At 41.5% G+C, this 25060-nt stretch overlaps 1 protein-coding gene across 6 annotated transcripts in view; it reads left to right on the top strand.

Annotated features, from left to right (window-relative positions):
• GFRA1 (GDNF family receptor alpha 1) overlaps nt 1-25060 on the top strand; it is a 220357-nt gene that overhangs the window by 52458 nt on the left and 142839 nt on the right. The window contains exon 5 of one of the 6 annotated variants that reach the window (XM_023638784.2): nt 8751-8765. The exons of the other annotated variants lie outside the window; for them this stretch is intronic. Coding sequence (XP_023494552.1) covers nt 8751-8765 — 15 coding nt within the window. The remainder of the gene's footprint in view (nt 1-8750; nt 8766-25060) is intronic. 6 annotated transcript variants of the gene reach the window in all.

Raw genomic sequence — 25060 nt, forward strand, 5'->3', positions numbered from 1 at the left:
CTTCATTCTGCAGGACGTTTGTAAATATTTAGGAGACTGGGTAACCCCATCTGATTAAAACCAGGATCTCACAGACCTACCTGAGGAATCCATACGTGATAAAACTAATCAGTTGACTTGGAAATGGAGATGGAAGAGCATCTTTCAGGAAGTGCATGTTGGGGGTGGGGGCGCAGATAGAAACTGATTCAAGAAGGCACTGTAACCTTAAAGGTTTCAGATGATTTATAATTTATCTGTAATGGGAAAAACACTTTACTACCGAGACACTATCTTGGGATAAGTTTGAAATCACTAGCCGTATTATGGATGTGTTTGTGGATGTATGTGAATTGCGAGGAATGAAATTTTTTTTCTGTGAATGTAATTTAGCGTGGATAAGATGACTAATAAGCTATATGCAGTAAGAACCCATTTAATATAGTGTGTGTAACTTTAAACTTAAAACCGTCATGTTGTAGAACTGGAAGGGACCTTAGAGATCATCTAGCACAAATCAGTTTTTGGATGGAGGAACTGAGTCCCAGAGAAGGCGAGTGGCTTTGCCTGCAGTGTGAACTAGAATCCAGATATTATTGGATTATTGGATTTGGAGACTTTTTAGAACATAAGTTTTGATATCCACAGCCTTACTTTTAGTATTTTACCACTAGTGGTTTTATGTCATTGCTAACCAGAGCCATAATCTGATTTCTTCTGGAAGATGGACCAACTCTTCAGGCCTTTGCATATGTGGCTGCTTAATAAAAATACTTTCTGTGACTCCTAATTGATACTCAATTGCATAAGTTTAGGGAAATTAGAACAATATTATTTGTCAACTGCTTCTTTTGTTTGAGCTATTAATGTGGTTTCTTGTGATTTCTCAGTTAGCTGATTTAAAAGAATTCAGAGAAAGTCGTGTATGTTGTTCTTTTCAAAGAAAAGTACTGGTTTCTAGAGGGATTGAGTTTAATGTAGTTTCATATCATTGAGGTTTTAATAATGCAGTCTGAAGTATTTGTATATGAATTCATTAAGCCCAGATTAGTCTTATTATAATTACTCAAAAAGTAATTCAATTTAAGAGAAAACATTTTAAATGGATATAAAATACACTGTTAGCTGGGAAGCCATACTGTTCTACTTTATCAGCTCCATAAAGTACTAGCAGATTTGAACATAACTTTCACAGTATACAGAATGCAATCATAAAAAGTATTATTCCTAAATCTATTTTTTTTATGTTCTTTCAGTAGTTAAGAGCTTTATCCCTCTGTGCTAGGAATGAGATATGCTAGGGATAGAATGTCATAAAAATGTTAGGGACTTACTAGCTTGTGTCCATTGCACTGCCTTCCCAAGTCACTGTAGGGTAATGGGTTACAAGCACGTGGCTAAGATTGATGTTGATAGCACATGCCATAGAAAATGTAGCAGGAAGATACTTCAGGGCTTTAAAAAAATTTTTTCTTACTCACAAATAAAAGACATTTACGTGTGCCTTCAGAGATACAACAATGACAGGCAAAGTGTTGGTCTTCATTTCGAACATGATAAAAGGTGAGAGGAGGCCAGGAGCAAGGAAAATGATAGAACTTTCCACAGTCCGCATAAAAAATGAAACAAAAGGAAAAGGAGCGAGAGATACAAGGCCTACGCACATTAAAGAGCGGGTTAGTTTTTGGCATCAAGGGCTAGAGTTTGAGTGAGGCCTTCCGGTTCGTCCTTAATAACCAAGACTCACCAGGGTCTGTTCAGTTTGAGCTGCCTGAATGTGCCTGGGAGAAGCAGGAGGGGCATGGATATTGGCTGTGTGGCCACATGGCTGCCCGAGCTGTCTGGCTTTGGAGACACAGAAAACTAATCATAGCCCCTATGTGGTGCCATTGAGGCCAAGCAGTGGCTCTGGAGGAGCCCTTGACTCTGGCTGTGCTCCAGGAGAGCACAGACCCACACCTGGACAGGAAGGGGCTCCACTTAAATGGTTTGTTGTGTTCCAACTTTAACAGATTTATTTAATAAAGCAGCAGAACCTTTTTCTCAGGCAAATTCTTCACAGAACCCCAGTGTACTGAGCAGAGTGGTTCTCAATTCACTTGTCCCCATGCACTCTCTCTCTCTCTTTTGAACCCTTGGCCTCCAGGGAGCATGGCTTGAAACACTGATCAAAGCCAATGGCAGGGCTGGGTGAGCCCCTTCCTTGGTAACCTTGAGAAATAATGATGGATCCAAAGGGGAGAGGCTGTGTCAGAGGGGCGAGTGGTGCTGAAAATAAAGGACAGGCCCTGGGTTTCTGGAACTTTTGGGTTCTAATCACAACTCCTTGGATCATTGGTGTTTGAAGATAGGATGTCATTGGACCTCTGATCTCAAAGATTAAAAATAATTCATTCATAAGGTCATATTTGAGAATTGCTTTGGAGTTTCTTAATGGCACATAGCTACATGATGACAAGAAGGAATTAAAACGATCATTTTATTTTAATGGATTTTCCTCTTGTGATACTTTTACAGTCCTATAAAAGTCACAAAGCTTTGTCAAATAGTAGGCAATCAGTAAAATGTTTGTTGACTAATCATGTTACAATTTATAGAAGTCTTTCTGAGTACCACTCCTTTTGCACCCTTATATGTATTACTTCATTTAACCTCCATAGCAATTTATAAGGTAACACAATAATTGGCAATTATTATCATCTGCATGTTGCTGCTGAGAAAAACAAGGCTTGGGGAGGTTGAGTAATGTGACCAAGATCACACAGCCAGAGACGTGGGACCAGCTCTGACTTCAAGACCTGAGCTCTTTGCTGCCCTGTTCTATTGCTTACTATCCTAATAACATTAACTTTTGCTTGTTGAACATGTACTCTAAACAAGCTACCATGTGCTAAGGATTTTACATACATGATCTGAGCTGTCTTCATGAATTCTGAAACATGTTTTATTTTCCCCCTTTACAAATGAAGAAACTGAGACTCTGAGGGGCTAAATAGCTAGCCCAATATGGCTATGGCTAGGATGGTGGTTTAACAAGGCTTTGAACCTGGTGTTATTTGACTCGAAAGTCCATGTGCTCTATGCTGATTAAATTCTCCGACTTGATCCTCGTGATATCCCTGTGATATGGAAAAGCTTCTTTCTACCATCCCCTTTTTATGGATGAGAACATAGGCTACAAGAGGTTGAGTGACCACTCCTGGTTTCCACCTGGTGAGGGCCTGGGACCCAATCCTAGGTCATTGGGATCCAGTGGCCACAATCGTGGTGACACGGCAGTGAAACATATTTGGGAGAGAAGGAGTTAACCCTGCCCTCCTTGGGAAGCCCACCTGCCATTTTTGGACCTATGCTTTGTCAATTTGAAGCTGAACTAGTCTGGAGTGCTGGTATTCCTTGAGAGGGGAGGCATTTGTGGGCCCCACTTTTCAACACAAAAAAGAAAGATTTACTTCATTCACAGAGATTTGGAGAAGTACACAGACTGAATTCAAGTTACTCTTCATATTCATACATAGAGCTTGCTGGTTTTTGAAATTTGGTGTGGGGGCAGCTCTGCTGATCATGAAATTGACTTCAGTTAATGGTGAACCTGACCCCATTCAAGGAAGCAGCGTTCATTGCATCTGTTCCCTCCATCCCTTCCTTTGCCCCTGGTTAGTTGGGTCCCAGTAAAATTTCCAGTCCTTTGCTGTAAAAGCACTTGTACTTGAAAGGAGAATTTTCTTTCTGTAGCTCAAACCACAGGAGGACTCACAAGACAGCTGTCTCCCCAGGTGTCACTTCTTAAATGGAGTTAAGTGCATGCATTTTCAAGAAACTAAACTCCCTTCATATATAATTTAACCTAGAAAAGAAAGCAAAATTGAGAGAGTAGTGTGATTACATTGTTTGAGAACTAGTAACTTTACCTCCCCTAGTCTTATGGAAGTCATGCACACTTTCACTGTTTGGCGTATCTTTAATGCTATGGGGTGTGGACTAAGTGTGATATTGTAATAATAGTGAGAGTTTCTCTAACCATAGCTGGGGACTGTGGATTGAAATAGTAAATTATGCCCAGCAGACTGAATGAGCAATAAGACTGCCATCCAGTTCTCCTCATAAAACAAAGTAATAGATAAATAAAGGAGAGCCAACTCACTTAACCTGTGTGGCTCTGTGGGCTGCTAATTATTAACCCAGGCGCAAGAGAGGGCTTCACCCAGAATGTAGTTAAATGATTTTTAATAGAGGTAAACACTAGCCGTGTGGATGAGTAGCACTCAAGAAAGTTTTTAATCAGCAACGTTTAGCAATCACCCAGCCTAATTGCCATAACTTATTAATAATAATAAATAATCTAGTCTTTTTATGGCCCCTGTCTCTGGAGGACTCAGTGCATTAAAGATCTCTGGGGTGTGAATCTCTCAGTAGCAATGTGGGAGAAGGACAAGTATTCTTGATGCTCACTCCTAATGGAAGAAACTGGACATTGAGGCTAAGAAAGGCAAATCTGAGTTCCTTCTTTCTTATTTTCTTCTTGCCATATCTGAATCACCAACCACACATGCCGTTTCATCTATCTATAGGACCAGAATGGCTCCAGGGGGTGGGAGTGAAGCCAGAGAATAGGCTTTCTTTGTTCCTGTGAATGACTGGGGTTGAGCTTTTCTCCCTTGGGAAGTGAGTATGAGCAGAGCTTTGTCTGAAGGAGTTCATTTCCTCTGCACAAGTGTCGCTGGCGTCCTTTGGGCTCAACCTGACTGTGGCTAGGGTGGGCAGTGGAAACTCCCAAATTGTGTGATTTCCAGTTCCTGGGAGAGCAGAAAAAATGGCACTGAGTCTTACTCTCAGGGTGATTCTCCACAGCAGCTGATGGGAAAATGTTTGCGTGAATTATCAAACTTAACCTCCCCAACACCATGATGTGGGTATTAAAACATCCCCAGGTCAGCAGCGAGGCAACTCAAGCTCAGAGAGTGCATGTGGTTGACTCCCAAATAATTCTTAGTGGTTGGTTGGGCTGAAAGGAAAATATCACGCATGAATTTGAAGCCCTTTGATTCTTATAAGTAACAAGTCCCTATGGTTTGGGAGTTGGGGTGGTGGACGTGAACAGGAGAGTAGAAGATGGTAAGAGTATTTCTATGGCTAATATTCCCTGAGGTCCACAATTTTGGGGGAGTAAAATGTAGCCAGACAGCATGGAATCTACCTTTTTCTCACTTGTTTTCCATTTTTCTGTCCATAAATCATCTGAGCCTGAGCTGGAATGACTTTTTCAGTCTGGAAAAGTGAAATTTTAAAGAAAGTACCCAAGGCGTTATTATACAGAGCAAAGAGCTAAATAATGCTAAGAACAGAATTATTTATGCCATAGACTAAAAAAGACATAAATTTAGAGTGTAAATTACAAGATAACTCCTGTGCAAAATTGTTGCAATATTTATGCTAGTGTTTATTAAAATTTACGTTTGAATAAAAATGTGCAAAATGTAAATGAAGCTGAAAAGGCTTTAAAAAAATCTAGAGTAGCTTATACAAAAATCACGAGAGTCTTTTGGAATAGAAACTATGCATAGTACTCTATGCAGATTTGTCTGCTAAAGCGTGAAATATACATTGGAATTGGGAGGAATAAGGTCAATAATTCCCTGCCCGAATTTCGTGCCTCCCTGCTCACTGATACTTTCCAGTGATTCAAATGAGTACTGAATTTCGAAGGAAGTGCTCCCTGACAAAAGCCTTGGAGAGCAGGTTGAGGATTCTGGACGGATGTCGAGACTGGATCGGTGTTTGAAAGACTAATCTTATTTCACTGATGTTTTCAAGGTTGGAAATTTTTGTCTGTATTCATTAGAGGAGGATGATAAATCTCTAATTTGTACTTTGCTAATAATAGGGATGAGCTTTTGCGCTTCATTAAGGTTAAAGGAATCTCATGTAGTCCTTGCTCAGCCATTAAAGCCGTGTGTGACCTTGGGAAAACTCTCTTATTTCTATGGGACTCAGTTTCCTCATCTGGACAATGAGGGGGTTGGACCAGATGAGTACTGAGACAGGCAGCCCTTTTTCCCTCTCTCCTGTGTGGGAGCATACCATGCCAGACAGTCAGGACCCCCAAAGGCGGTCAGGACACATAGCACTTGTCCTCAGGAGCTCATGGTCTACGTAAATAACTAATTATAATATGAGCTATAATTGCAACGTGCACAAGTTCCTCTAGGAGCACAGAGGCAGAAACAGTGACTTCTCTCTCAGTGGAGATAGGCTCTGAGAAACTTCCCACTGGCTGTGACATTTGAAGGCTGAGGAGGAGGACTCCTCCAGGTGTGTAGGCTGGTCAGAGGGTGGGTGGTTCAGACTGTGTGTTCCAGGCAGCAAATGCATGGGAAAGTGGTATATTCAGGGAGCTGCACATGGTCCTTCTCTCAGTCTCCGGACAGTGTCTGACACTGCCGTGTCAGAATTTGTACTAAGGATGAATTACTGAGAATGGAGTTAAAGTTGTCCTGTAATGGTACCAATATGGCCCATGTACATTCCAGTTGGCTTTTATAAGTCTGAGAGAAAGGGTAGTGTTTTAGCTAACTGCCTGGGAATTGTGAGCTTGCAATCTGCCTTACCTGGGCCCCCTCCACTGGCCTGGGTGTGCCCTTGGGAGCATGTGTGTATTGCATGTGAATGACATCCCTCATGGGGGTCACATGTGCGCTAGTGGGATGAACACTGCCCCCACAGGCATTCTCTCCTTGTGGTCTGTTTCACCCACCGGGTGCGTGTTTCACCCACACCATTCTTGGGCTCTCGGCTCTTTGTGACCTTCTCGGATCTGATGTTTTAGTTGATGACTGACAGCAAATTTAGATGTTGATGATATAGTTCTTATTTAGTTTTTAAGATGAAAATAACTTGTCTTAAAATTCAGATTATAAAGGTAAGTCATGTTCATTTAAATTTAATAAAGAAAGGCTTACATAAGTTTAAAAAAAAAGAACCCAGGTTCCATCACCTGAAGATAAACATTTTGTGACGACCATCACAGATCGCACTTCACATAGACATACGCGCACAAGCAGTGGCTCAGGATACATGTTCCATGTTGCTGTCTGATTTTTTTCATTCAAAAGTAATCAAAGTCTATAAATAACCATTTTAAATGGCTGCACCATAATCCATTTGGTTAGATTATTTTTGGTTTGATTCCCTATTGACAAACAAATAAGCAATATCCGTTTTTTTGCCATTGTAAACAATGCTGTGATGAAGACCCTTGTAGACTTCTTTTGTACCTTTACTGATTTCATTAGATTAAATTCCGGAAAGTGGTATTGTTAGGTCAAGGAATGTATATTTAACATTTCTTTGCATGTTGTCAAATTGCCTTCTAGAAGTTTTGTACCTTTTAAAACCCCACCAGCAGGGCAGGAACTGGCTCATATTTGGGTATTGCTGTCTGTATTCCTGCCAGCAATATCTTCCCTCTTTAAGTTACTGAATGAGAAAGGATGAGCAGATAAGAATACTTTTGGAGCCATTGGGAGATAGTAGAAGCAGGGTGAGCCAGTGTGCACATGATGGGTGTCAAAAAGTACCTGGTTTATGCACATATGCTCACCAAAAGAGATATACAAGAATATTCATCACAATTGTTAATTGCCAAATACTGAAAAAAATCCAAATATCCAGAACATTAAAATAGAGAAATAAATTATGATGTAATCACACAGTAGAATACTATACAGCAGTGAGAATGAATGATCTACTGCATGCTACAGCATGGATGACTCCCACAATCACTGTGGAGCAAAGAAGGCAGACAGAAAACATTCAAACTGTATCAGTCCATTTATATAAAGCCCAGAAACATGCAAGACAAATGTAAGGTGTTAGAAGTCATGCTGGTGGTTCCCCTCAGGCGGGTGTTAGTGACAGCTACTTCATTTATGCTCTTTGCTATATGTGTGTTTCCCGGTACCAGACAGTGCTTGGCATACAATAACCTCTCAAATATTTGTTGAAAAATTTTTTTTTCACCTTTTAATAGACTTTGACCTGGGATTTGTTATGAAGTCATGATGTTATTAGTTGGGAGTTATGATGTGGAGAATTCATACAAATGTTTTGTTTCTGTGATTTAAATATGGCATTTTAGTCTGTTCACAGGCCTTTCCTCTGTTTTACTTCTTGTGTGTCATTGTTGCTTTTGTTGTCATTTATAAACCTGTCAGGCAACTTAGCGGTGGGTAAGAAGATGCTTTTTGAAATCAGGCAGACTTGGGTTCAATCCTGAGCCCGTTGCTAGTAATCCTTCCTCTGTGGCCTTGGATAAGTTACTTACCCTTCCAGAGCCTCAGTTTCCCTATCTACAAAGCGAGGATGATAATACAACCTACTTTATAGGGTTGTTGTAAAAGTAATATTATTAATATTGATAATAGCTACCAAATTTTGTATGTTTATTATGTGCTGGGCACTGATCTAAGCTCTTAAAGCGTAGGGAGTAATTTATTTCATCTTCCCAATACTCCTATCTGTTTATGGTTTAGGGAACTGTAAGGCACAGAATTAGTAAGTGTTGAGTCAGGATTTAAACCCAGGCAGTTCATTCCAGAGTCTGAGCTCTTTAACCACTGCCTTCTCCGGGTTAAAGGAAATATTGTATGAAGTGCTTGGCAAAGTCAGCATATGTTAGCTATGACTACCATCATTGTCATTTTCAGCATCTTTACTAATATATTTTTCTCTTCTCTCTCCCCTCCCCCTCCATTATTCCTCACTCCTGGCAGATATTTTGCAGCAAGGTAAGCTCACTGTCTGCTTCCTGCTTTTCCATTGGCTGTGCCCTTTTGGGAATAAGAGTGGGGTCAGTGTGCAGAGTTGTGGGACTTTGCATTCTCTGTGGACATGTTTTGGGGGCTTTAGGAGGCTTCATGGAGACGGTGGCCTGAGGTGGCCTGAACACCGTCATCTTCCCTGGGCCTCTGCTGTCCAGCCTCTGCTTCTTCCTCTGGACCATGTTGTGGGTAGAGTGGAGAACTGGACATTTGGGGCAGGGACACTGGGGAGGAGTTCAAGGCTAGGCCCTGTCAGGGGCAGGCATGCTGTAGGACTTGTGAGACCGGAGAGGAGCAGGTGTCTCTGGAGGGGGTCAGGTGGAAGGCCCCTGTCCCTCAGGACTCCTGCATCAGGGCCGGCTGTTGCTTGGCCAAGGCTCCATATACCAGCTCCACATGGAAATTTCTTCACCAAGCAAATGTGTCGCTGTCCTGGAAGTGTGGGCAGGGCCATGGCTGGCTGGTTGCTTTGTGCCCTTCAACCCAGGGGTGCCTCACAACCCCTCCAACTGGGTCTGTGACCGAGACAGGGCCAGGTGAGGGTGTGCAGTGTTTTATCTGTTTTGCCAGCCAAAGGCAGGTGTTCTGGAGGAGCTGGACACAGAAAGCCTACCCCTAGACTCTGTCTTTTTGCATACGTCTTAGTCCTCGCTTAGGATGCACATCCACTGTGCTGTAGGAGACTCATGGGCATGGCCTTGTTGAACCTGCGAGACACATGGTAAGGGGGAACTGCCTCTTTCCCTTTTTTATCACAGTCTCAAACTCCCGGGTGAAAGCGACAGGGCGTACATAACTGTTTGTATTCAAGCTGGGAAAATATGTTTGCAGCACACTTCTGATACATCTTTCTTGAATCCAAACCTGGCTTAGAATAAAAGAGACTGGTTTAAAAATACATCCAGGCATTCCATAAATAGCTTCCAAATAATCTTACAGGCTCCATATTTTCACACCGATTATTTCACCCCAAACAGGCTGCATGTGTTATGGAGAATGTCTGTCTGCTCTCTCTGGTAGAAGCACAGTTGCGGGTACCAATGAAGGGACTGTGTGTTGTTTTTTAAGAGTCTGGAGTCATACACCTACTTTTATAAATAATTCATAAATCCCAACAAGCTATAAGTAATAAGTTCCATTTGGCTAGAGACTAAGAGATGAGCAAAATTGAAAAGGTGCCGGGACTGTTTGTGTAATAAAAATGCTGCCGTCAGGGCCCGTTGCTGCAGTGTTTTCTTCCTTGACAAATTGGGGGTTCAGTGGGATGCTCCTGGAGAGGAATATTTTTTTTTTCTGTGGGCTAGAATGCAAGCACCACCCAATGCTGAGCCACATTTCTCCTTCTGAGACATAAACGCTGGAGTTTGGAAAGTCTTCCTGGTACATGTGTGCAGAGGCCTCTGGAGAATGGGGAGAGAAAAGGCTTGTATCAGATCCGGCTTTTCTCTAGACAACTGTGAGCATTCATGTTTGTTGTAGTGGGTATAAAAAATGGCTTATCAGACTGCCTATGTCAAATTTGCCTCCTTTTTTAATCAGTCACACCATTCGATTGATGGGATTTGCCTGTCAGTAACAATGATATGTGGAGCAAAAGTTATAATCATCTGCAAATCACTGGCTATCGAGACTTAATAGCATCTTCCAGAGATGGAAGCTGCTAGCTACCCATTGTCCTATGTGATGGTGGGTGGCAGTCCTTTATAAGATATTACTAGGATTTCAAATGGAGGGAACCGAACTCGATTTTGTGAATTATTAACATGGCTCTGGCCTTATCGGACCATTTTGTATGGAGAGATATTCTCTGAAATAGTGGCAAAAAGCTCACCAGTTGATACCCCCTCCTTACCTTCGCTTCTGGCCATTCTGCCTATGAAATTAATGCTCAGTAAAATGTGGCTGTAAAAATGTGCTGCTGACAGACACATCAGACCAAGACAAAAGGTTCTTTGTCTTACAGACAGAATCTAAAACATGACTCCACAACATCTAGTGTGCTTGAAATTCTGTTCCAGAATTGTGCCATTAAGTTGAAACATGGGGGGCTATGAATTGTGCTAGAAGTAAACAATCAAAAAACCGTGTGGCTTCGGATGAACAAAAGCCACTGGGTCGTCTCTGAAGCCCATCCATACACACAGTGGTAACTCTGAGTCGCTCTTACCTCCTGACCCGCCATGGGCATCTAGGCCCTGCTTGTTTTAGTTTGGCCAAAGAGTCCCAGGCAGTTGAGGGAGATGCTACTTTGCAATGTGGGCTTCTGGCAGTGAGGGAGTGAGGCCTCTTTGCCCAGAAGAGTCCCTGCATATTTGGGCTGCTGTGCACGGTGGCAGGCAGAAGAGGGAAGCGGGCTTGCAAGTTGACGACATCAGACATTCTCAGAGGAAACCAAAGTTATTTCCTCTGGATTGCATTATCTTTTATTTCGCTGCAGATCAATCTTGTTATAGTAGGTGACAGCGCAGCAACTACTGCTGGGCCTTTCTCTGCTGTATCCATGGTGTGTGCGCGTGGGAGCGTTTTTCTCCTCTGCTCCTGTGCCATTTTATAGCTTGTTCAGTTCTTTCATCTGTAAATGCCACTTGCTGTGGTGTTGGACCTCATGGCATGAGGACTGTCAAGGACCAGTGGGCCCACAGCTGGACCTTTGGTATGTATGAGTTCCAGGGCCATGGGGCCACATTTTCAAAGAGCCTTAATTGACCCACATTCTCTGTCATCCACGGAGCTCATGAGCCGTTGGATGGCTCTCAGAAATTCCAAAGTGCCATAGAATTGCTCTTCACAACATCAGATGCAATTGAAGGTGCTGTGTGTGTACACGTGTCTAGAATCTCGAGTTTTAGAGCACTTTTATACCAATCGTTTAATAATGAAGTCAGAACCACACACGCGCACGCCTCATTTGAAGTTACTGAAGCACTGTTTGAATGCTCATCCATTAGGCTCAACCTTGATTCTGAAATCGAACAGAAACCAAGCAAGCGGCTTGGAAATCAGAGCGGTGCCACTCAGCAGGGCATTTGAAAGCATAAGTGGGCACAGTATAAGATTTCACCGTTGAGTTAATTCTCTGCTCTGAGCTATGAACTGAAGTTCCTTAAAGACTCCACCTGAAGAGGCATAGCCTTTCCTCCTCCTCAATTCTCACCTGGAGCTGGGATCTTGCTGTTGGAGAGATTTTTCTTCTAGCTCAAGTTATTTTTGATACCTCTCAAAATTGTTGTCTATTTTGCAACCAGTAAATATGTGCCAGACACTTTCTAGGCCATGAGGATAAGGGAGTGGACAAGATAGCAAAGGGCCCCGTTCTCATGGAACTTACAGTCTAGCTCAGGGGACATTGGTGCCAAGCATACAAATAAATAAACAAAGTAAATCCTGGGAGGGATACATGCAGTGAAGAAAGTATCACAGGATGGTGTGCTAGTGGCTAGTAGGTGGGGTGGCCAGATTATGACAAGAAGGACCAGCTATTGGAGGATGTGTGAGACAGCAGGGGCACTTGCAAGGGAGAAGCTCATTAGGCAGGAACACCTCAATGTTCCAAGAAACTGGAGTGAAGGAGAGAGTTGTGTGCCATGAACAAGGAGAGGAGGGCAGGAGTGTAGTCTGGGGGTGGGAGGAAGGAAGTAGGTAGCGGGTTTTAAGCAGAAGAGTGGCATGGCCTTATTTACATTAAAAATCACTTCACTGGGGCTGGCCCCGTGGCCGAGTGGTTAAGTTCGCGCGCTCCGCTGCAGGCGGCCCAGTGTTTCGTCGGTTCGAATCCTGGGCGCGGACATGGCACTGCTCGTCAGACCACGCTGAGGCAGCGTCCCACATGCCACAACTAGAGGAACCCACAACGAAGAATACGCAACTATGTACCGGGGGGCTTTGGGGAGAAAAAGGAAAAAATAAAAGCTTTAAAGAAAAAAAAAAAATCACTTCACTGGCTGCTGTGAAAATGCACAAGAACATCGTGTGAGAAGTTAAAACCAGAACTGGGACTGAGTGTTGAGCAGGCTCAGGCCAGGCTGAGATGGGGCCCTACCCACAGGCCCTAATTGCTTCCCTTAGTGGGTCTCTGCAATCCTGGGCAGTGGGAGGGGGCGGCCCCATTCCCAGCCAGCTGGCCTCTACTGAGTGTCCAATTTTCTGCTTGGTTTGCCTCTGGGGAGTCTTGTATCTATGACTTGCATCTCCTCTCCTTAAGGTTGGCAAATTATGCTCATCAAGAGCATCATTAAAATATTCCTATATGTGTCTTTAGATTTTAAAAAACCACTTTTCTCCAATATATACATACATGTATATCATATATTTTATATATTAATCTATATGTTATTGTGCTTAAGGGACCTCAATTTGGCTCCCAGCAGGGTACTACCTTTGTAGGGGAGCTTGGGCCGAGTGCTTTGCCCTCTAGCCTCAGTTTTTCCATCTGTAAAATGAGAGAGTTGGAGAAATTCCTGACCCAACTTGGCTTCCTGCTGATGCTCTATCTTGAGAAGTTTTAAGCGGATTTGAGTTAATGGAGTACAGAAATAGCTAATGCTACAGATTTTGACTGTTCTCTAGAGAACTTGGGTGAAAGCAGAGGCTTCTCTAGTGGCTGAGAATTACGGTTGAAGGAATTGTGGTTTTAAAAGTGTAACCTACTCGCGTGGCCATTTTGAAACATAAACTCTTTCCCACATGGATTAGTACTGGAATTCTCAATGGATGGCATTGCTTTTACTAATTTGAAGAGGACAATAAATCATGGTTTGGTTTTTGGCAGCCTGGCTAAGCCTGTTAATTGTTGGGACAGACTTGTGGTGACAGGGACCACTGCCATTTATAATGTGCTTGACTTGAGCTCTTTTGCATGTTTCAAACTTCTTGGTCGAATTGCTGGGGCTGGATCTTGGGTTTTCCACCCACTTCAGAAAACCCATTTATTATAAAGCTCTGACCCGTTAGCCATGAATTATGGTCCCCTTGGTAATGTTATACATTATGAAATATTGTTTTCTTTATGAGTGTGGGATTTGGGTGAATAAATTAAATCTATTGTTACTGTTTCCAGATAAAAATTCCAAGTTGTTGTATGATGTTAACTAGTAACTGAGAAAAATGCATTAATGTTTTTACGGTGGAAAGTGGTTGGCTCCCTGGTCACACTTCCTATATGCTAGTATTTACTATATACGTATATCATCCCCCGTTCTATCCAAAATCAGTAGAATATTCTGAGTCATGTACGAAATGCATCTGTCTTTCCAGCACAAAGTGAACAACATTACCATTTAATTTTACATAGATTCGCTTTGTGTGTGTGTGTGTGATGTATGAGGAAAAATGATAACGATATTTAAATAATCACAGTCTCTGAGATGCTTTATCATATTCTGCGTAGGCTGTGCACAGCAGCCTCTTCCCTGCCAGGTGACCTTGGGGTGGGTTTTTCGTTGTAGCAAATTTGTTATGTGCCCACTCCAATCCCAGGGTATGAGTTTGGGATGAGGTTTCAGAGCCTCTTCTCCCAGTAACTTGAGTTTCAAAATTGCCAGATCAGTAAGGGGGAAAGCTTTTAGATTCTTCTGTTGGGATGGTTGCTAATAAGAAGAGTGGTTAATCTTTTTAAAATTTTGTTTTATTTGGATGATGATAATGATGATAATAATAATAATGTCAACATTTTCGTACTTCCTTCCTATATTCTAGGCATTAGGACAGGTGCTTTACACATGTTCTCTCATTGAATCTGCCCATAAATTTTATGCAGTAGGTATTATCACTAATAATCCCACTTTACAGAGGAGAAAACTGAGGCACAGAGTAGAATCGACCTAGTGATGGTTATAAACTGGTGAGTGGTCAAGCCAAGCTTTTTTTTAATTGAGAGATTTTTTTCTATAGAACAGTTTTAGATTTTTAGAAAAATTGTGAAGATAGTACAGAGAGTTCCCATATACCCCATACCCTGTTTCCCCTATTACTAACATCTTACATTAGTATGGTACATTTGTTACAATTAATGACCCAGTATTGATCCATTATTAGTAACTAAAGTCCATAGCTTATTCAGATTCCCTTAGTTTTTACCTAATGTCCCTTTTCTGTTTTGGGATCCCATCCAGGACACCACATTAGATTTAGTTGTGATGTCTCCTTAGGCTCCTCTTGGCTGTGACAGTTTCCAAGACTTCCCTTGTTTTTGATGACCTTGACAGTTTTGAGGAGTCCTGGTATTTTGAGGACTATATTGTAGGATGACCCTCTCTTGGAATTTGTCTGATGTTTTTCTCAGGATTTGACTGAGGTTATGGGTTTTGGGAAGATCACAGAGGCAAAGCACCATTTGCATCACATCGTATCAAAGGCACCTGCTATCAGCTTGATCTATGATTGTTGATGTTGATCTTTATCGCTTGGCTGAAGTGGTGTTGGTCAAGTTTCTCCACTGCAGAGTTACTTTTTCTCCTCCTCCTTTCCATACTGTACTCCTTGGAAAGAAATCTACACATAGCCTACTCCTAAGGAGTAGGGGTGGGGGGTTATGCTCCATCTCATTGAGGGGACAGTATCTACATAAACTATTTTGAATGGGAGACTTGGCTCTTATCCCTCATTTATTAATTTGTTCAATCATTTATTTAGATCAATAGAGACTCATGGATATTCACTTTATACCTTGGGTTATAATGCAGTACAATTTTATTTATTCTCTTGCTTTGGCCCCTGGGAGTTCTTTTCCAGCTTTGTTTCACCTTAGCCATCGGAGGCTCTTTCACTTGCTCCTCATGCCCCTTTGATATATCCCTGTCAATTTATTTGAGCACTTCTGTAGTCCTTATTGAGACTACAGGATGCTCCAGGGTCACCTTGTATATTTCCCACCTCTGTCCTAGATTCAACTGTTTCTCCAAGGAGCCCTTGTTCCTTTTATTGTAGAATGATATTAGAAACCAAGATCTGGGTGCTAGGTGTGCTTGTTGCTACTGGAGTTTTGTTTCTTTTAGGCCCTCTCAGCTGACAGAGCAAAGAAATTATGTGTCTATACAACCCATGTATATATATGCATATCTATTTCTATACGTAACTAGGTCTATCTATATTAAATTAAGTTGTGAGTTTTTACTGGCATCTCTAACTCTTATCCATTAGCAGTCATTCTAGCTCCTCCCTTGCTTATTTGTACATTCCCACTGCCAAGGTGAGACACCTAAGCTGGGATTTTTGACACCAGGTAGTGTAACTTCAGGTCCTACAATATGCTCGCCTAACTCCTAGAGGAGGGTTTTTGTCTCCTCCTTGTGGGACATAGTCACAGATCTTTGATCCTTCCCAAGGCCCAACATGACTGCCCAGGTACAGAATCATAAACTGGAGGGACTCAAACAACAAGCGTTTATTTCTCGTGTTCTGGAGGCTGGAAGTCCAAGATCAAGCTACTGGAAGTCCAAGATCAAGGTGTTGGCAGATTAGGTGTCTGCTGAGGACCATCTTCCTGGTTCATAGATATCTGTCTTCTCACTGTGAAGGGCCAAGGGAACTCTTTGGGGTCCCTTTTATAGAGGTATTAATCCCATTCATGAGGCCTCTACCTTCATGACCTAATCACTTCCCAAAGGCCCCATCTCCTAATAGCGTCACATTGGGGGTTAGGAGTTCAGCGTATGAATTTGTGGAGTACACAGACATTCAGTCCATCTCAGTGCCCCTCTGCTTCCACACCGGACCCAGGCTTGTTCTCATGACTCCTCAGCCAGTTCTAGCTCTGCAAGTTTCTGAGCGGATTTGCCTTATACAGAGCAGAGGCTGATTACTTAGTGCCTTGTTTCTGAGCAAAGGCATTTGCACTTTCTCCCATAGCCTGGGCAAGCCAGAGACAAAACAAATGGTCTGTTTATAATATTCCAGCTATTGAATGCTCAAAGCCCCCTGCACCTTCCTTAGATTGATTGCTGCTCATTGGGGACCAAGATAGACCCATCCTTTAAGTTCCTGAATTTGTCCTGGGGACAGGTTGTGAAGCTGTGAGTGTTTCCAGCTTGGGCAGGAGGGTGCATGGGAGGTTGAGCATGTTTATCTGTTTGGGCTGGCACTCACCTGCCAATTTCCCCCAGCTTCGTCTCTCTGACGCCCCTCCCCAGATGCCCCTGCTGGTGCATTGTCCCCTTCAGGCAGAGGGGATGTTCTCACATGGAAGCCTGCCTGTGAGGCTGCATTCATCACCTGGCTGACAGGTGCCTGTGGAGGTAGGTGGTGCCCATTTGACAGTGCCTTCTGCTACCTCTGGTGCACTTGGTCCCCTCGAGCCCAGCAGTCAGGGAGTGGGGGCTCTTGAATCCCATGATGTCAAGGAGCTCCACTCCTGTTGTTTTTGGAGTCTGGCTTGCTGGAAGCCACAGAACATTACAAACAAGTGCAGTTGATTCACTCAATTTTTTTGTTTGTAGCTGAAGCTGTCTTTTGGGAAGCATTTTGGGAGTTGATAGACATGTGTTCTTTAGACTTGACAGTGGGTTTGATGGTGTGTTCCCAGGCTGATGGCAGGATGTGAGTGCTCATGGACAAGCAGCTTCTTCTAGGGGACACCAGGCCAGACCACCTCAAGCCCACCCTTCATTTCTGACACCCCTTCCCCATCTTGCCCCGTTCATCCCCCGAAAGCTCTACCAGGTTGATCCCTATTCTTCAGTGTTCATTCACACCTCTGTGCCTTTCGATCTACTGATTGTTCTATTTGGAATGCGTTCTCCTCTTTTCAGCACACCTTGTCATGTTCTGCACCTCACCCTCAGGAAAGTACCCAGGTTCTGCCATCATGGTGACTGGCCCAGGGGTGGGTGTGGGTCTGCAGCCTGACGATGATGCCTCCAATGTGTGTGAGAGGTGGACGCTAATTTTCACATGGTCCTCTAATGTGTTATTATTACAATATTCACAACCATTGTGACAACAGATTGAGCTCCTAGAGAGACAAGATTGTGTCTTTTATTTTGAATCCCTAGCACAAATGCAGTGCCTAGCACATAGTAGGTACTCAATAGATGTTTCTGCTTTTTGTCTTTGTTTTGCTGAGGAAGATTTGCCCTGCGCTAACATCTGTTGTCAATCTTCCTCTTTTTTTTATGTGAGCTGCCACAGCATGGCCACTGACAGATGAGTGGTGTGGTTCTGCACCCGGGAAGTGAACCTGGGCCGCCGAAGCAGAGTGCACTGAACTTAACCACTAGGCCACTCGGGATGGCCCTCAACAGATGTTTGATGAATGAAAGTGGAAATGAAATAACAAAGCTCAGCAGAATTGACATTTTTTGCATGGCTCTGTGCATGTGTGTGTGTGCAAGCATATGCATGTACGTTTGCATCTTTTGTGTTTGACAGTCTAGGTTCTTTAATAAAGTTGAGGCAGAATGCTGGCAGTGTCATAGATGGTCATGTTGACCGCCAAGCCATATCATTTCCTATCCTTGAGGGCAAACATCTTTTTCTATTCTGTTCCTTCACCACCATTCTTTTTTGGCAGGGACAGTATTTGGACCTAGAATCAATCAGCAAGTATTTACCTGCTCAGGTTTGTGCAAGGCCTGAGCAAGGTATGAACATGGGGGATTTAGGAGACAGTGCCCCTGCCTTCCAAGAGCTGACGATTTCGCCAGAGACCTAAGGCTAGTCATTCTGTGGGCCAGTGGGTACTGTTCTCATCCAGTGCTGGAGGAAGTCAGGGAGGATGGGGGCCCTGGGAAAGGGGAGGCGCTGATGAAAGGGAGGTGCTGGAGAAGGTTTTGAAGGAAGCAGAGATCTGAGTGGGCAGGATAAGGGCAGGCCTGTCGGTGGATGGGGTGGTGGGAGGGCAGTGTGAATGGAGGCAGAGACAAAGACAAGCATGGTGTTGTGTCTATGGGATGTCGAGAGGGCAGTGAACCTGACAGGCTCTGGGCTGGGATTGGATGGCACCAGTTACGGAGCCTTCACAACCTACTGACTGCCAAAACCACTTTGTCTCTCATGGCCCCCAACATTCCCAGTATGACCGAAAAGATTTTTGTCTACCCAATGAATAGTATTGGCTATTGATTTTTCCCATTTTTTTAACCCATTTTATTACTCCTTTTGCTATTTGAGAATTACGAATCAGCCAGTGTTCCTGGTTAGCACAGTGAGTGTTATGCCCCTGAGCTGATGAAATTCCAGTCTATAAAAAGCCAGCTTGATAGTTTTTTTAGTACTGTAACATTGGTTTATAACATTATATAAATTTCCAGGTGTACATCATTATATTTCGATTTCTGTGTAGGTTACATCATGTTCACCACCAAAGACTAGTTACAATCCATCACCACACACACGTGCCTAATCACCCCTTTTGACCTCCTCCCTTCCCCCTTCCTCTCTAGTAACCAACAATCCAATCTCTGTCTCTATGTGATTGTTGTTGTTTTTATCTTCTACTTATGAGTGAGATCATATGCTATTTGACTTTCTCCCTCTGAGTTATTTCGCTTAGCATAATACCCTCAAGGTCCATCCATGTTGGTACAAATGGCCAGATTTCATCGTTTCTTATGGCTGAGTAGTATTCCATATATACCACATCTTCTTTATTCATTTGTCCCTTGATGGACACCTAGGTTGCTTCCAAGTCTTGGCTATTGTGAATAATGCTGCAATGAACATAGGAGTGCACGTATCTTTATGCATTTGTGTTTTCATGTTCTTTGGATAAATACCCAGCCGTGGAATAGCTGGATCATATGGTAGATCTATTCTTAATTTTCTGAGGAATCTCCATGCTGTTTTCCATAGTGGCTGCACCAGTTTGCACTCCCACCAGCAGTGTATCAGAGTTCCCTTCTCTCCACATCCTCTCCCATACTTGTTATCCTGCCATTCTGATGGAAGTGAGGTGGTATCTCATTGTAGTTTTGGTTTGCATTTCCCTGATAGTTAATGATGTTGAACATCTTTTCATGTGCCTGTTGGCCATCTGTATATTTTCTTTGGAGAAATATCTGTTCAGGTCTTTTGCCCAGTTTTTTAATTGGGTTGTTGGTTTTTCTGTTGTTGATTTGTATGAGTTCTTTGTATATTTTGACTCTTAACCCCTTATCAATATATGGTTTGCAAATATCTTCTCTCTATTGTTAGGCTGTCTTTTTGTTTTGTTGATGGTTTCCTTTGCTGTGTAGAAGCTTTTTACTTTGGTGTAGACCAATTTGTTTATTTTTTCTATTGTTTCCCTTGCCTGGTCAGACAGGGTACTTGAAAATATGCTGCTAAGACTAATGTCAAAGAGCGTACTGCCTATGTTTTCTTCTAGAAGTTTTATGGTTTCAGGTCTTACATTCAAATCTTTAATCCATTTTGAGTTAATTTTTGTGTATGGTGTAAGATAATAGTCCACTTTCATTCTTTTGCATGTGGCTGTCCAGTTTTCCCAACACCATGTATTGAAGAGACTTTCCTTTCTCCATTGTACCTTCTTAACTCTCTTGTCAAAAATTAGCTGTCCATGTGCTGGCCCCGTAGCCAAGTGCTTAAGTTCACGCACTCTGCTTCGCCGGCCCAAGGTTTCACTGGTTCGAATCCTGGGCGTGGACATGGCACTGCTCGTCAAGCCATGCTGAGGCGGCATCCCGCATGCCACAACTAGAAGGGCCCACAACTAAAAATGCACAATTATGTACCTGGCGGGGCTTTGGGGAGAAAAAAGAAAAATAAAATCTTTAAAGAAAAATTATCTGTCCACAGATGGTGTGGTTTTATTTCTGGGTGCTCAGTTCTGTTCCACTGATCTTTGTGTCTGTTTTTGCGCCAGTACCGTGCTGTTTTGGTTTCTATAGCTTTGTAGTATATTTTGAAATCAGGGAGTGTGATACCTCCTGCTTTGTTCTTTTTCCTCAGAATTGCTTTGGGTATTCGGGGTCTTTTGTTGTTCCATATAAATTTTAGGATTCTTTGTTCTATTTCTTTGAAAAATGTTGTTGGAATTTTGATAGGGATTGCATTGAATCTGTAGATTGCTTTAGGAAGTATGGACATTTTAACTATGTGAATTCTTTCGATACATGAGTATGGAATATTTTTCCATTTCTTTGTGTCTTCCTCAATTTCTTTCAACAATGTTTTATAGTTTTCAGTGTACAGATCTTTCACCTCTTTGGTTAAGTTTATTCCTAGGTATTTTATTCTTTTTGTTGCAGTTGTAAATGGGGTTGTATTCTTAATTTCTCTTTCTGCTATTTCACTGTTAGTGTATAGAAACACAACTGACTTTTGTATGTTGATTTTTTACCCTGCAACTTTATCGTATTCATTTATTGTTTCTAAAAGTTTTTAGTGGATTCTTTAGGGTTTTCTCTATATAAAATCATGTCTTCTGCAAATAGTGACAGTTTCACTTCTTCCTTTCCAATTTGGACTCCTTTTATTTCTTTTTCTTGCCTGATTCGTCTGACTAGGACTTCCAATACTATGTTAAATAAGAGTGGTGAAAGTGGACATCCTTGTCTGGTTCCTGTTCTTGGAGGGATGGCTTTCAGTCTTTCTCCACTGAGAATGATATTAGCTATGGGTTTGTCATATATGGCTTTATTTTGTTGAGCTACTTTCCTTTTATACTCATTTTATTCAGAGTTTTTATCATAAATGGATGCTGTATCTTGTTAAATGCTTTTTCTGCATCTATTGAGATGATCATGTGATTTTTATTCTTCATTTCGTTAATTTGGTATATCATGTTGATTGATTTGCAGGTATTGAACCATCCCTGCATCCCTGGAATAAATCCCACTTGATTACGGTGTATGAAGTTTTAAATGCATTGTTGTATTCAACTTGCTAGTATTTTGTTGAAGATTTTTGCATTGATGTTCATCAGTGATATTGACCTGTAATTTTCTTTTTTGTGTGTTGTCCTTGTCTGGTTTTGTTATCAGGGTAATATTGGCTTTGTAGAATGAGTTAGGAAGCTTCCTCTCCTCTTCAATTTTTTGGAGGAGTTTGAGAAGGATAGGTATTAAGTCTTCTTTGACTGTTTGGTAGAATTCACCAACAGGCCGTCTGGTCTTGGACTTTCATTTTTTGGGAGCTTTTTGATTACTGTTTCGATCTTATTGGTGACTGGTCTATTCAAATTCTCTATTTTTTCTTCATTCAGTTTTTGAAGGTTGTATGGTTCTAAGAATTCATCCATTTCTTCTAGATTATCCAATTTGTTGGCATATAGATTTTGTAGTATTCTCTTATAATCTTTTGTATTTCTGAGGTGTCTGTTGTACTTTCTCTCTTTATTTCTGATTTTATTTGTTTGAGCATTCTCTCTTTTTTTCTTGGTGAGTCTAGCTAAAGGTTTGTCAATTTTGTTTATCTTTTCAAAGAACCAGCTCTTGGTTTCATTGATTTTTTTTCTTTTTTTTTTTTAGTCTCCATTTCATTTATTTCTGCTCTGATTTTTATTATTTCCTTTCTTCTACTGATTTTGGGCTTTTGTTTGTTCTTCCTTTTCCAGTTCCTTTAGGTACACTGTTAGATTGTTTATTTGAGATTTTTCTTGTATGTTGAGGTAGGCCTGTATTGCTATAAACTTCCCTCTTAGAACTGCTTTTGCTGTATCCCATAAATTTTGGCATGTTGTATTTTCATTTTTATTTATCTCCAGGTATTTTTTGATTTATCCTTTGATTTCTTCATTGACCCAATTATTGTTCAGTAGTATTTTGTTTAATATCTACATATTTTTCACTTTTCTGATTTTCTTCCTGTAGTTGATTTCTAGTTTCATACCATTGTGGTCAGAAAACATGGTTGCTATTACTTCAATCTTCTTAAATTTATTGAGACTTTTTTTTGTGGCCTAATATGTGATCGATCCTGGAGAATATTCCATGTGTATTCGAAAAGAATGTGTATTCTGCAGTTTTTTGATGGAATGTTCTATATATATCTACTAAGTCCATCTGGTCTAATGTGTCATTTAAGGCCAATCTTTCCTTCTTGATATGCTGTTTGGATGATTTATCCATTGGTGTAACTGGAGTGTCAAAGTCCACTACTGTTATTGTGTTACTGTCTATTTCTCCTTATATGTCTGTTAATAATTGCTTTATATATTTAGGTGCTCCTATGTTGGGTGCATAGATATTTATAAGTGTTATATCTTCTTGTTGGATTGTTCCCTTTGTCATTGTGTGGTGCCCTTCTTTGTCTCTTGCTGTAGTTTTTGTCTTAAAGTCTATTTTGTCTGATGTAAGTATTGCTTCCACAGCTTTCTTTTCATTGCCATTTGCAGGGAGTGTCTCTTTCCATCCCTTCACTTTTGGGTTGTGAGTGTCTTTTGGTGTGAAGAGTGTAGGCAGCATATATATGTGTCTTGTCTTTTTATCCAATTGGCCACCCTATGCCTTTTGATTGCAGCATTTAGTGCATTGATATTTGAAGCAGCTATTGATAAGTATGTAGTTGTTGCCATTTCATTACTTTTTTCCTGGGTGTTTTAGTATTTCTTCTCTGTTCCTTTCTTCTTCTCTTGCTCTCTTCCCTTGTGGTGTGATGGCTTTCTTTAGTATTATGTTTGGGGTCCTTTCTCTTAATTTTTTGTGTATTTGTTATAGGTTTGTGGTTTGTGATTATCATGAGGTTCATATATAATAACCTACATATATAGCAATCTATATTAAGTTGATGGTCTCTTTAGTTTGACCTCTTACTAAAAGCTCTACTCTTTTACTCCTTTCCTTCCACATTTTATATTTTTGATATCATATCTAACCTCTTTGTGTATGTGTGTGTGTGTTATCCATTCCCCTCCTATTGTGGGGTAGATAATTTTAGAACTTTTGTCTTTTGGCCATCATATTATCTTCATAGGTGGTTGATCTGCTACTTTTACTGTATTTTTGCCTTTACCAGTGATTTTATTGCTTTTTTTTTCTTGACAATTTTCTTATTCCTACTTATGGTCTTCTCTTTCCCACTTAAATAAGTCTCTTTAGCATTTCTTGTAAGACCGGCTTCTTGGTGATAAACTCCTTTAGTTTTTGCTTGTCTAGGAAACTCTTTATCTCTCCTTCCATTCTGAATGATAACTTTGCTGGATAGAGTATTCTTGGCTGTAGGTATTTTCCTTTTAGCATTTTAAATATATTGTGCCACTCCCTTTTAGCCTGTAAGATTTCTGATGAGAAGTCAGCTGATAGTCTTACAGGGTTTCCTTTGGATGTAACTTTTGCCTTTCTCTTGTGACTTTCAGGATTCTCTCTTTATCTTTAATTCTTGACATTTTAATTATAATGTGTCTTGGTGTGGGCCTTTTTGGGTTTATCTTGTTTGGTGCTCTCTGTGCTTCCTGTACCTGGATGTCTGTTTCTTTTCTTAGGTTAGGAAAGTTTTCAGCTATTATTTCTTCAAATAGATTCTCTGCCACTTTCTCTCTCTCTTCTTCTTCTGGGACACCTATAATATGAATGTTAGTGTGCCTGATGTTGTCCCAGAGGTCCCTTAGACTGTTCTTGTTCATTTTTTCTTTTATCTGTTCAGCTTGGGTGAGTTCCTCTAGTCTTTCAGCCAGCTTGCTGATCCGTTCTTCTGTGTGATTTGTTCTGCTATTGAGTCCCTCTAGTGAATTTCTCATTTCCAGCATTGTATTCTTCATTTCTGATTGGTTCTTTTTTATATTTTCCAATTCTTTGTTGAATTTCAAACTGAGTTCATCCATTTTTCTCCCAAGATCAGTGAGCATCCTTATGACTTTTTGTTTGAACTCTTTGTCTGGTAGATTGTTTATTTCTGTTTTGTTTAGTTCTTTTTCTGGGGTTTGTCCTGTTCCTTTCCTTGGAATATATTCCTTTTCCTCCTCACTTTTCCTCTTTCTCTGTGCTTATATCTGTGTATTAGGTAGGTCAGCTGCGTCTTCTGATCTTGGAGAGTTGGCCTTATGTAAGAGATGCCTTATCAGGCCCAGAAGTGTGCTTCCTTCTCATCACCAGTTCCAAATATTCCAGGGGTGTCCCCTGTGTGAGCTACATGTGTCTTTCTGTTGTGGCAGGGTTGCTCTTGCTGCAGGTGCCCAGCGAGGCTAGGCTGTCCCCCTGGCCAGCTGATTGTAATGCTCAACTGCATGTGGCTGCTGTGGACTCTTCAGTCACTTTATTGGGCATGGGAAGCCCCAGCACAGATGGCTGCAAGGTCTAATGTCACATTCCTCTTGCAGTTTTTCTGTTAAGTCAGTAGGCCCCCAGTGTGGCTGGTTGCTAGGCTCAGGGTCTGACAATTGTTGTAGGCCT

This window comes from Equus caballus, chromosome 1, assembly GCF_041296265.1.
Source record: "Equus caballus isolate H_3958 breed thoroughbred chromosome 1, TB-T2T, whole genome shotgun sequence".
Lineage (NCBI taxonomy): Eukaryota > Metazoa > Chordata > Mammalia > Perissodactyla > Equidae > Equus > Equus caballus.